This window comes from Solenopsis invicta, chromosome 6 (genome assembly GCF_016802725.1).
Source record: "Solenopsis invicta isolate M01_SB chromosome 6, UNIL_Sinv_3.0, whole genome shotgun sequence".
NCBI classification, from domain to species: domain Eukaryota; kingdom Metazoa; phylum Arthropoda; class Insecta; order Hymenoptera; family Formicidae; genus Solenopsis; species Solenopsis invicta.
Window position 1 is genome coordinate 13,101,573 of NC_052669.1, and position 12,412 is coordinate 13,113,984.

At 33.9% G+C, this 12,412-nt stretch overlaps 2 protein-coding genes across 2 annotated transcripts; both read left to right on the forward strand.

The window, feature by feature from the left end:
- Positions 1-1,339: 1,339 nt before the first annotated feature.
- LOC105203937 (zinc finger MYM-type protein 1-like) lies at positions 1,340-4,565 on the forward strand. Its single transcript, XM_039450469.1, has 3 exons — positions 1,340-1,480; positions 1,675-3,409; positions 4,513-4,565. Exons 1-3 carry the CDS (start codon positions 1,340-1,342, stop codon positions 4,563-4,565), a joined length of 1,929 nt encoding a protein of 642 aa, XP_039306403.1.
- A 1,082-nt stretch (positions 4,566-5,647) lies between these two features.
- LOC113002799 lies at positions 5,648-9,830 on the forward strand. The gene is made up of 3 exons (XM_039450981.1): positions 5,648-5,958; positions 6,056-6,184; positions 7,243-9,830. The coding sequence occupies exons 1-3, from the start codon at positions 5,850-5,852 to the stop codon at positions 7,569-7,571; spliced, it is 567 nt and encodes a 188-aa protein (XP_039306915.1). The 5' UTR covers positions 5,648-5,849; the 3' UTR covers positions 7,572-9,830.
- The last annotated feature ends 2,582 nt before the right edge of the window (positions 9,831-12,412 follow it).

Here is a 12,412-nt window from a genome sequence, read left to right on the forward strand (position 1 = left end):
CTATGCAAAGTCAATTTGCAGTCAACTTTGAAAGCCTGACTTGGATGAGTCAACTTACAGTCGATATAAGGACGGTTGTAGTCTTAGGGAATGTAGAGATTCAGCGGAAAATTTAGTAACGTCGCCCGACCTTAATTCAGGGCCGGATTTTGGCATAAGCAATATAAGCAGTTGCTTAGGGCCCCGCGCCAGCAAGGGCCCCAAAGTTCCATACAACTAATTTCATACGAGTATTAAATTAACGGAAAAAATGAAAAAAAAATACGTTTTCAGTATTACATAAAAGAAATATTTTCTGAATTTTGTGTTGCTAGAGATGAATTTGCAGGGGCCTCTATAAAGTCTTAATAAAATCAATGTAGAAAATATTTTACATACAAAACAATAATAAATCTCTGTTATACTTTTCTCCGTTAATTTTTATTTCGTGAAAAATATTTTTAGAGCACTATCAAGAAGCATTTGTGAATACTCTCTCTTCGATTTTTTAAATGGTCTATTGCGATGTTGATAGTCTGAAGGTCCCTTCTTAATCCAGTAATCAACTATAAAAAATATGTTTTAGACAAATGTGTGATTCTAAATAAGACCAACATCAAATCACTGAATATTTTGCAGCGATTGCGAAAGGATATGCATTATTAGTATTGGTCAATGGTCATATCATTATTCATTTGATTTTTCTCAACTGCATTTGTAGATATTTCAGCTTTCTCTGAATTTAAATCAGTGCTTTCATGCGTAAGTAGGATCCTGCATGTATATTCAAAATATAAATGCTACGTTATTTTTTATTCCATTAAGTTAAATCACTCCAAATCTAAAGTGTAATGCTTTGTCACGTGTGTAAAATATGAATATATAAAAGGCATAAAATCTTTCTAAAATGCGCCGACCATTTTTTTCACGATTATTAACTTATTGTTAGTTAAATATTAAAACACAACACCTTTGCATTTAAGTTTTCAATTTTCTGCAATTTTTCCTTCGCACGTATAAAATTCGTAATTTTTGTTAATTTTTTTAGAGCTTCTTCCAATCCTTGTGCTTTTTTTTTCTTTTTTGGGACTCATTTTCGTATATTCTTTTCATTGTTAGTAAATGATTTTAGAATAATAAAGAAGTATCCGCGATTTCAAGTTAAAACACTTGACCGTCTATTCGTAGACTGTCTTCTTTTTTTTTCCTACCAAGTCACTGTTTTGTCTTTGTCTTTTTTGAGATCTTTTGTTTTAACGCATGCTGCAGACGGTCGATGTGCGAGTAAACGATCAGTGCTCTAACTTGAAATCGCATAATCGCAGATACTTCTTTATTATTCTAAAATCGTTTATTAACAATGAAAAGAGTGTACGAAAGTGGCTCCCAAAAAAGAAAAAGAAAGCAAGAATTGGAAGAAGCTCAAAAGAAATTAACAAAAATTACAAATTTTATAAGTGTGAAGGAAAAATCACAGGAAATTGAAAACTCAAATTCACAGGTATTGTGTTTTACTATTTAACTAACAATAAGTTAATAATCTAGAAAGAAATTGTAGGCACAGCGTTTGAAAAAGAATGTATTTCTTTCATATTCATATTTTACACATTTGATAAAGCATTTACACTTTAGATTTGGAGTGATTTAATTTAATGGAATAAAAAATAACGTAGCATTTATATTTTGAATATACAGGATCCTACATTTGAAGACGCTGATTCAAATTCAGAGAAAGCTGTATCTACAAATGAGAAAAATCAAATAAATAATGACATGCCCAATACCAATATTTCTTCAAAATCGCTGCAAAATATTCAGTGTTCTGATGTTGGTCTTTGGAGTCATTTATCTAAAACGGATTACTGGATTAAGAAGGGACCTTTAGACTATCAACATCGCAATGGACCATTTGATAAATCAAAGAGAGAATTCACAAATGCTTCTCGATATTGCTCTAAAAATATTTTTCATGGAACAAAAATTAACGGAGAAAAGTATGATAGAGATTGGTTAGTTTACTCTCCTGCAACGGGATGTGTTTATTGTTTCGTATGTAAAATATTTTCTGCATCGTCAACATCTCTTGCAAACGAAGGATTTAGTGACTGGCGTAATCTAATTTCTATTCAACAACACGAAAATTCTGAAGACCACAGAAATGCTTTATTTTCATTTTTAACGAGGAGACGTGAATCGAATTTGGATTTGCAACTTGACATGCAAGTTACTCAAGAAAAAGAATATTGGAAACAAGTTTTACGCCGAGTAATAGACGTCATTAGTACTCTAGCAGAACGCGGCTTAGCTTTCCGAGGAAGTGAAGAAAAATTCGGCTCATCAAATAATGGCAATTATTTAGGAATCCTGGAACTGATTTCAAGATATGATCCATTTCTTGCGACTCATATTGGACAATACGGTAATAGCGGTTCTGGAAAATCATCCTATTTATCAAAAACAATATGTGATGAACTCATCCATTTGATGGCCTTAAAAATCAGAGAATCAATTTTACAAGATATAAAAACTGCAGGATATTTTAGTATATCTGTTGATTCGACGCCAGATTTATCACATATTGATCAATTGGCTGTAATTATTCGATATGTCTCACCGGATAATGGATTACCTATTGAAAGATTTCTAACATATCTTGACATAAAAAGTCATACTGGCGAAAATTTAGCAAAGGTTGTCTTAACATATTTAAAAGATGAATGCCAAATTAATTTTAGTAATTGTAGAGGTCAATCTTATGACAACGCTGCTAACATGTCCGGAGTATATAAGGGAATGCAAGCTAAAATTCGAGAGGAAAATGAATACGCTATATACATTCCATGTGCTGGCCACTCATTAAATCTCGTTGGACGCTCTGCAGTTGATTCGTGTCTTGAAGCTGTTCGATTTTTTTCTACCATTCAAGGGTTGTACGTATTTTTCTCAGCATCGCCGAAGCGTTGGTCCATCTTGAATGAATATTCGCAGCAAAATAAATCCTTTTTACAACTTAAACGACTTTCTGATACAAGGTGGAATGCTCATGCACAAGCTACTTCAGCTGTAGCTGGAGGTTACAATGAAATAATTGCTGCTCTTTACCACATTGCTGAAGATGGAAATGAAAGCGGGGAATATCGAAATGAGGCTTCTGCTCTGATTAACATAATGGAGGAGCTCGAATTCGTCTTTATGTTAGAATTTTGGGAAAAAATATTAAATGAGTTCGACAAAACATCTAAAGCTCTCCAAAATGCAGAAATAACAATAAGCACAACTGCAAAACTTTACTTTGCACTGTCTCAGTATGTGCAAAACGTTCGGCAAGATTTTGATGACATCGAGTCTCAGGCAAAAGGAAAACTTCCTGATATTGATTATAAATCTGCGAGAAAACGAAAGATAAAGAGAAGGAAGCAAGTTAATGATGGTAATGCCCCTGATGCTGCGGAAAATTTATCTCCTAGGGATAAATTTAAAATGCAATCTTTTATTCCAATGATTGATGCACTGAAAAGAAATTTGGAAGAGAGAGCGTTAATTTATAAAAATGTATCTAACATGTTTTCTTTTTTGACAAATTTGGATGCATCGGAAAAAGAAATCCAAAAAGACTTACTCTTTCTAAAACAGGAATTTCCAAAAGATGTCCAACATGACTTTTCCAGCGAAATAAAACATTTTCATATGTACGCAAAACAAGTTTATCAAGAAAAAAAATATTTAAGTCATGAACAGTTATATCAATTAATTTTTCAAGATAAAATTCAAACCGCGTATCCTAATGTAGAAGCAATTTTACGTTTATTTTTATCTTTAATGGCGACTAATTGTTCTGGAGAAAGATCGTTCTCAAAATTAAAACGAATAAAAAGTTATTTGCGTACAACAATGACTCAAGAAAGGTTAGTAGATTTAACATTAATGTCCATAGAGAACGACAAATTACGAGCTATATCTTTTAATGAAATTATTGAGCAATTTGCAGCAATTAAAAGCAGAAAACAAAATTTTAAATAGGCTTTATATACAGAAAAATATGTTAAAATAAATTTTAATATATATGATTTATTTATTGTGTTTTCTATATTTGCCTTTACCATAAGTCAGTTTGTTAGGTTTGGTTAAGTTAAAAGGGCCCCCTTCAAAGCCAGTGCTTAGGGGCCCCCTACGACCTAAATCCGGCCCTGCCTTAATTTGCTAAATGCGGATGAATAATTATGGATGAGTTAAATTAATATATTATTATACGCGAATATTCTGCTTTGGCTCTTTATTGCCACTACTTTATTAAAAAATTATGATATTGCAATGTTTCCGGAATATTACTGGCATATGTCATGCGATGTTGCAGGCATATTGTTAATTTATGTTTCTGCAATGTCTCCGTAATATTGCATTGCAATCTGCAACATTGCAACAGTGCTGCAATGTTGCTGGAATTTTCTGTGCTGTATGGGAAACAAAACCAATATTAGAGGAGAAGCAATTGCTTATCGCTATTTGGTTTATGGCTACGCCTGATTTTTACAGGTACAGGGGTTGAACAAAATAATATGAACACCTATTCTAAATCCGAAAGATAGGCATAATTCAAGAAAGTGTAACTTTGTTAAAAATGATCGTAAAAAATTTAAAAAAAAGCATTTTAAAGCTTGAAATCTCTAGTTTTGAAATTGATAAGTCATTAAACGATTTGAAGGTTGTTTATGAAATTACGCGGATTTAAATGAGAATGCGTTAAATCTTGAAATATTTAACAAACTTTGCATAGCTCCACAACGCAAAATAAAATTGCATGCAAAATGCGGTTTACAGCATTCGAAAGCGTGAATTTTTGCCTTTAATTTGCCTTTCTGGTGAGCGTGATACAATTTTTATTCACTGAATTATACAACATTGAAGCAAAAGAGGCCATTTTTGCTTTAGACTCAGAGTCCTTGGGTGTACACCCAAGGACTTTGATTCTGTCCATGAGGAAATTTTCCAAACTAAGAAGTCACCACTTTCTACATACTCGCAGTTCATGATTAATGAAACGACTAGAGCTTATTGGTCGTTACGTTAATCATGAACTGTAAGTATGTAGAAAGATAGTGACTTCTCAGTTTGGAAAATTTCCCCATGGACAGAATCAAAGTCCTTGGGTGTACAAATTTAAATTCACAACATATGCGCAGGAGCGCATAGTTTGCAACAAGTTTTACTTCGAGCTGATGCGCTCCTCATGCGCTAATGGTGGGAACAATCTAGAGAATTTCATGCGCTACTAATGCGCGCATTAAAAGCATATATGTAATACTCCTATATTGCTAACGGCAATGGAGAGCTGCCGAAAACATCACGGTGCAGACGATCGTTTCTCACTTCCACAATTCGTGTACTTTCGCAATGCGCATGCGCGTGTTCCCAACCTATATTTCATTACCACGTTTATTGTGTCCGACCAGTTCGACGTATTCATCAGTAGCTTTATATATTTCTGTATTCAGTGTTCAGTAGTGAATATTTAAAGAAGGAAATAATACCGCGATCTTGTTATTTGTGTAAAAGAAAAACCACGGAGGATGAAAAGGTTACTTTACATAAGTAAGTTTAATGACAAATAATGAAAGTACATACGTATCTGATTGTTTACAATAGTTAATAAGAATTAAATTATTCTTTTTAGATTTCCGAAAACACCCGAAATACGAAAAAAATGGATCGACGCTTGCGGATTCCATGAAAAAGATGTGTTCAAAATTTATATTTGCTCACATCACTTTGATTTACCTAATAACACTGAAAAGAGATTACCTCCTGGGGCTATACTCACTGTACAAATAACTGTACCAAATCAATCAGTTGAATTATCAAATGCATCAACAATGAGAAGTACTACAGTGAATACGTCGAAATCATTTGAAGTAAACATCTTCAATGCTGATTGTGCTAACGCTGTTCATTCAATATCGGAAGCTTTAACTTATCATTCATGTAAGTTACATATAAATTATGTAGAAATAAAAATATGTACACTGTAAGAGGAAATAACATAAATGTCATTTTTGTGATAAATATTTTATTCTTTCAGTGCCAATAATAGAAAATACTAGTGCGTCAAATTCATCTGAAGAAAATATTACATCTCCAATTGTATCTAATGAAATAGATTTTGATGATGAAGTTCAGCCAATATCCGAAGTTTCCACTTATTATCCATGTAAGCTACATACGAGGTGTGTTCAAAAAGTATCGCGAATTTTGAATTTTCGCGGGTTACGTATATTCGAATTTCGATCTTTTTGTGGCGTTATGTTGGTACTCATGTCTCTCACTTATGCCGACAAGCTCGGCCATTTTGAATGTTCACTTAATTGTTGACAGCTGCTTTGCTTGCACGTGTTTTGGATCGTCTTCGATTTTTACCTATTCAAAAAAATGGATCAAAGAACCTGTATCAAATTTTGTGTGAAAAACGAAATTAAGTGCGCGGATGCATTCCGAATGTTGACTGTGGCATACGGAGAAGCTACCTTGGACCGAAGCAACGTTTATCGGTGGTACAAAATGTTCTCAGAAGGCCGAGAAGATGTGAACGACGAAGAGCGTGCCGGACGCCCGAGCACTTCAACAACAGACGAAAAAATTAATGAAGTGGAGAAAACGGTATTGGCCAATCGTCGAATCACCGTTAGAGAAGTTGCTGAGGACCTAAACATATCGATTGGCTCGTGCCATTCGATTTTTATCAATGATTTGGGCATGAGACGGGTCGCCGCGAAATTCGTACCAAACGCCCCTGCTCACACATCGTTGCTTGTGCGCGACTTTTTGGCCAAAAACAACACACTAATGATGTCGCAGCCACCGTATTCCCCAGATCTGGCCTCCTGTGACTTTTTCTTGTTGCCTAAACTGAAGAGGCCCATGAAAGGACGACGTTACGCTACGCTTGACGAGATAAAGACGGCATCGAAGGAGGAGCTGAACAAGATAAAAAAAAATGATTTTTTGAAGTGCTTCGAAGATTGGAAAAACCATTGGCACAAGTGTATAATATCTCATGGGAATTACTTTGAAGGGGACAAAATAGATATTCATGAATAAATAAATAATTTTTGAAAAAACACAAAATTCGCGATACTTTTTGAACACACCTCGTATAAATAATATAAGTGATATGGCTCAATAAATTAAAAATAATTAATATAATAGAAAGGCTATAAGGCTAAAGGCTAAATAAGTATCATTTTTGTGATAAATATTTTATATTTTTAGCTTGTGAAGAGAACATTTCTCCTCCTCGAAAGAAATGTACGTTTGCAGAGCCAAGATATATCTCAGAAATTAATACTAGTGACGTTAGCACACCGAGAAGAGCGAGAAAAGTAATCAGTTTTATTAAACAAAAGGATAAAAAGAAAAGTGAACAAATTAAATCTTTACAAGATGAAAACAGAAGACTTCAAAAGAGAATTGTTACATTGCAAGAACTAGTATCTCATTTGAAAGAATCAAAATTAATTTCTGAAGATGTTGCAGATAATTTAATAGTATGTTATGGACTAATAACGTATGGAATATTTTTTCTTAGGCTGGGTTGTTAATTATTATGAATAATTAATTTTTAGGATATTTTTTATAATTATTAATAAATGAATCGTAGAGTCAACTTAAAGGTGATAAAATAAGTATTATAAATTTGTTTCAATTATTTTCTTTCTATTATATTTAGAATACATTACCGGAAAGTGTGAAGGCGATAATATCAAGAAAAATAGGAAAAGGTGGTACTTATTCTCCTGCAATTCGCAGCTTTGCATTAACATTGCACTTTTATTCACCTAAAGCATTTAATTATGTACGAGAAAAGTGGGATAACTTGTTGCCAAATCCTTCTACGATACGAAATTGGTATCGTGTAGTTGATGGATCTCCAGGTTTCACAACAGAAGCATTAAATGCCATTGCAAAACGCAAGAATAATAATAATTCTAAACCTCTTATTATTAATTTAGTTATAGATGAAATGTCAATAAAGGAAGAAATGATTTATGATAAAAAAAGACTTCACGGTGGTATTGACTATGGTATTATAGAAAATGATAACGATTCTGCTTCTGCTGCTAATAACATGTTAGTGTTCATGGCAGTATCTCTAAATGATAGTTGGAAAGTTCCAATTGGATATTTTTTAATTAGATCATTAAACGGTTCAGAACGCGCGAATTTGTTAACACTTGCATTTGAACAATTAAATAATATTAATTGTAAAGTTTTTTCCATAACTTTTGATGGTGCTTCAAGTAATATTAGTATGTGTAATGCTTTAGGTGCAAACTTGCAATATGAAGAAAATTTCAAGCCATTCTTTACAAATCCTGTTACATTAGAAATATGTTACGTGTTTTATGATCTATGTCACATGTTAAAATTAGTGAGAAGTACTTTAGGTGACAAACAAATTTTGAAAACATCAAGTGGTGAAAGAATTGAATGGGCTCATATAGTTAATCTTCACAAATTACAACAAAAAGAAGGCTTGAAAGCTGCAAATAAACTTACTAGTAAACATATTTATTATAACAATAACAGAATGAATGTTAAGTTAGCAATACAAACTTTAAGTGAAAGTGTATACAATTCACTTATGTTTTTATTAAACTTACCAGACCCTACAATAAACAGTCAATTTGCTAATTGCAAACCAACTGCTGAGTTTTGCTTAAATTTCAATAACATGGGTGATATATTAAATTGCAAAAAATAAATTTTCTCGTCATAAGTTTAATACACCATTAACTTCTGAAAATTATGCACAACTACAAACACATGCTAAATACTTTGAAGAATGTATTAATACATTACAAGACGCAAATGGCATTCCCATATTACGATCTGGTAGAAAAACTGGTTTCCTTGAACTAATTGTATGTTTAAGAAATATATTTCCTTTATTTGATTGTTTAAAGACCTTCGGGATGACATATTTGTTAACATATAAATTATCTCAAGATTTTCTAGAAACATTTTTTAGTGCTATAAGGAGTCGTGGAGGATTTAATAACAATCCTAATGTTCTACAAGTAAAAAGTGCATACAAACGTCTATTAATCAGGCATGAAATAAAACAGTTTGATATCGGCAATTGTCTTTCAGATAGTTTTGAAATTTTGCACGTATCATCGAATTCAAAAAAAATTTAATGTCCCATAGTAAATGAAGAAATTGAAAACTATGATGAAGAAATATTGGCTTTTGATCATGACTATATGAAAACAATGTGGCAGCTAACATCATATGTAGACAATATAGTTCAATATATAGCAGGATATATTTGTAATAAACTGTATAACATTATAAATTGTGAAATATGTAAAACTCAGTTAGTAGGTGAAAAAATGCCTTTATTATCAGAACTTAAAAATAGAGGGCCATATTTAAAACCATCTGATGATGTTTGCATTATCTGTAAGGTATCAGAAACCACAATTCGGCAGTATACGGACGAATTAAAAAAAAATAATATTAAACAGTTTTTAACAAATATCATACTTCGTAGATTATCGTCTCCATTTTCTAACAATACCATGCAAAATCACATATTCACTCAAGAAATATTCGATAACCATAGAACGCAATTGTGTAAACATATTGTATCACTGTACATTGATGTAAGATTGTTTCATGAAGCCAAAAATATGTCTAGCAAAGACGATTACGTTCGTCAAAAATATACAAAACTTATTTTATTTCATCATCAGTAATATTAATACTCTATAATTAGGATTGTGCAAAATTTTGTACTTCTAATATATGTAGTATGTTGTGTTTTATAAATAATAAAAACATGTTCAAGTTATAAACACGCTTATATTTATTTCTATTCATATTTTAACGTATTTTATGTATTTTTAAAATTAATTGTAACTGTATTTATTAATAATTAATAATATATGCACCAGTAATTCACAATTAGAAAACTCACATTTAATTTATTTTTTATGTAAGTGTAAAAGTTAAAGAAATTACTAAGAAATCAAATGTGACTTTAATAATTATAGATTTTAGATATGGTATTTCTTTTAATTGTACTTTATAATATCTAACCTCTACAATACACGTATGCCATGAGTGCACGCGCATACATTCCCACGCATGCGCATTGCGAAAGTACACGATTTGTGGGAGCGAGAAGTCGATTTTCTATCTCACTCTCTTGGCACACCCCCCACTCTCAAAAAGAGGCTGCGTTAGCAATATAGGAGTATTACATATATGATTAAAAGAAACGGAACGGTTGTCTATGCAGTCTATGTTTATTGCGCGAGAAACGGAACGCACCTCTATTGTGTCTATTAGTCGTAGCAAGCGTCCTCCCCTCGAATCGCGTGTGTTACGCGAACTCGCGCTCGCGCGCGAGGCAGGAGGATTTTAATGCGGAGGTTACACGATTTAAGGTATGAAAAGATAAGTTGACATAACTTGGTGGAAGGAAACCTGAGGATAGGAAAAATATTAATTTCGTGTAAAGGATATTCATTTTTTCAGTATTTCCTGAGTTTACCGGATTTAGGAATTGTAAGGGGACAGTAGAAAATAATGTGATTGGCGTCCTGCCGGCTTTCTTCACAAGGGGCAACCCGGTGAGTCTACCATGTTTTTCCTGTACAAGCTGTAATTGAGGTTGTAATGGTTGCTCCTCACACGATTGATGACTACAATTTCTTCTCTGCTAAGTTTTTTGTAGTAAAATCACGGCCTCTTGTAATATGTTTATTGATATAAAGTGGCGTGTTGGGTGCCCTTACTACGAGATGTTTCTTCTAGATAGGCATTGAATTTTTTCACAGCGCTTTCTTTTGCTTGGGCGAAGAAATCTGTATGCGGGATGCGGAACGGAGGGACGTACCCATATTGAGTCGCCTCCTTGGCGGCCTTATCCGCGGCCTCGTTTCCCGTAATTCTTTTATGCGCCGGGACCCAGCAAATAATTAAGTTGAAGCCTGCTTGTTTAAGAGAGGAGAGTTTGTGTTTGATCCGGTATAGAATATAGTGGTCTGATTTATGGTTTTGTAGAGCGATGGCATACAGGACACTTAATGAGTCTGTAAAGATGACCGGAAAGAATCAAACCCCTTACACTCAAAAATTTAAAGACTTGATCCACAGATTTCTGCAGAAGACTAATAGCACTCTCAGCATCCCTGGCAGCGACAAACAGCGCGATGTCATCCGCATATTAAAGAATTTAAGTATCCATTGTAATCTGCTTGCTAATATTTATTAAGTAGATGTAGAACAGGATCGGACTTAGGGTAGATTCCTGTGGAGTACCCCTGTGGGAGTGATATGAAACCTTCAATTCACCGTTAACGACAAAGAAAACTTTCCTTTCTCTAATAAGATTAACTATGAACCTACAAAACTTCCAGGGTATTCCCATATTTTTCAAATCTTGAGCCAGGATTGCAGGAATCACATTGTCAAAAGTACCCTTAATGTCTAGAAACACACGGGAGGGTTCCGATAGCGCACATCCCGATAGCCCACCAACCAATCATCTTGACTTATCTAACCCAACATACGGAAAATCTCTAGGCATCTGCCATTGTGAGTAGTTTGTGTGCTATCGGGATGTGCGCTATCGGGACCCGTCGGAAACACACAAGCAACAGATTTATTTTCCAAAAAGGCAGAATGGACGAAACACGAGAGAGAGACCAAGTTGTCCACACAAGATCTGCTCGGTTTGAATCCGGCCTGGAAATCCGGAAGAGAGCAATCGTTCCCAATGGCCCACCTAAGCCTGAAATTTAAAATTTTTTCAAGTAACTTGAGAAAACATGATAGGAGGGAGATGGAACAAACCCCTCCCTGCGGCTTAGGAATGAGAACAATAAGAAAGTGAGTCCATTGTTCCGGAAAGAGGCCTTCCCTCAATAAAGCATTGTAGAGCTCAACTAAAACTTCTAAGTATTTATATGGTAAAGCTTTAATGATCTTGTAAGAAAACTGGTCTAGACCAGGGGCTGAGGCTTCCCTCATACTTCTTATAATTGTGATAATTTCCGAAAGAGAGATATTCGAATTCAATACCTTATAACTCTCATTATCAATTTCTTTCTTAAACCTGCGAGAATAATCTGTTTGCTCAGTGTTTCTCAGGGCCTCAAAGTGGTCCAGGCATGAAGATGGGCATAGTTTTTCTATGGTTGCAAGTTGAGATTCTATTACTTTTGCTGGGTCGTTTTGATTAAGAGATTAGGCCAAATTACGCTTTTTAAATAACTTTATCAAAGACCAGAGCTCTGAAGTAGGAGTCTTTGAATTAAAAGAGTTACAAAGTTTCCTCCAGCTGTTTCTTTTCTGCTTTTTCAAGATTTGGGAGCAGGATCTCATAGACTGTAGTAATTGTAATTGTCTAGAGAGGGGTAGTTTCTGTATA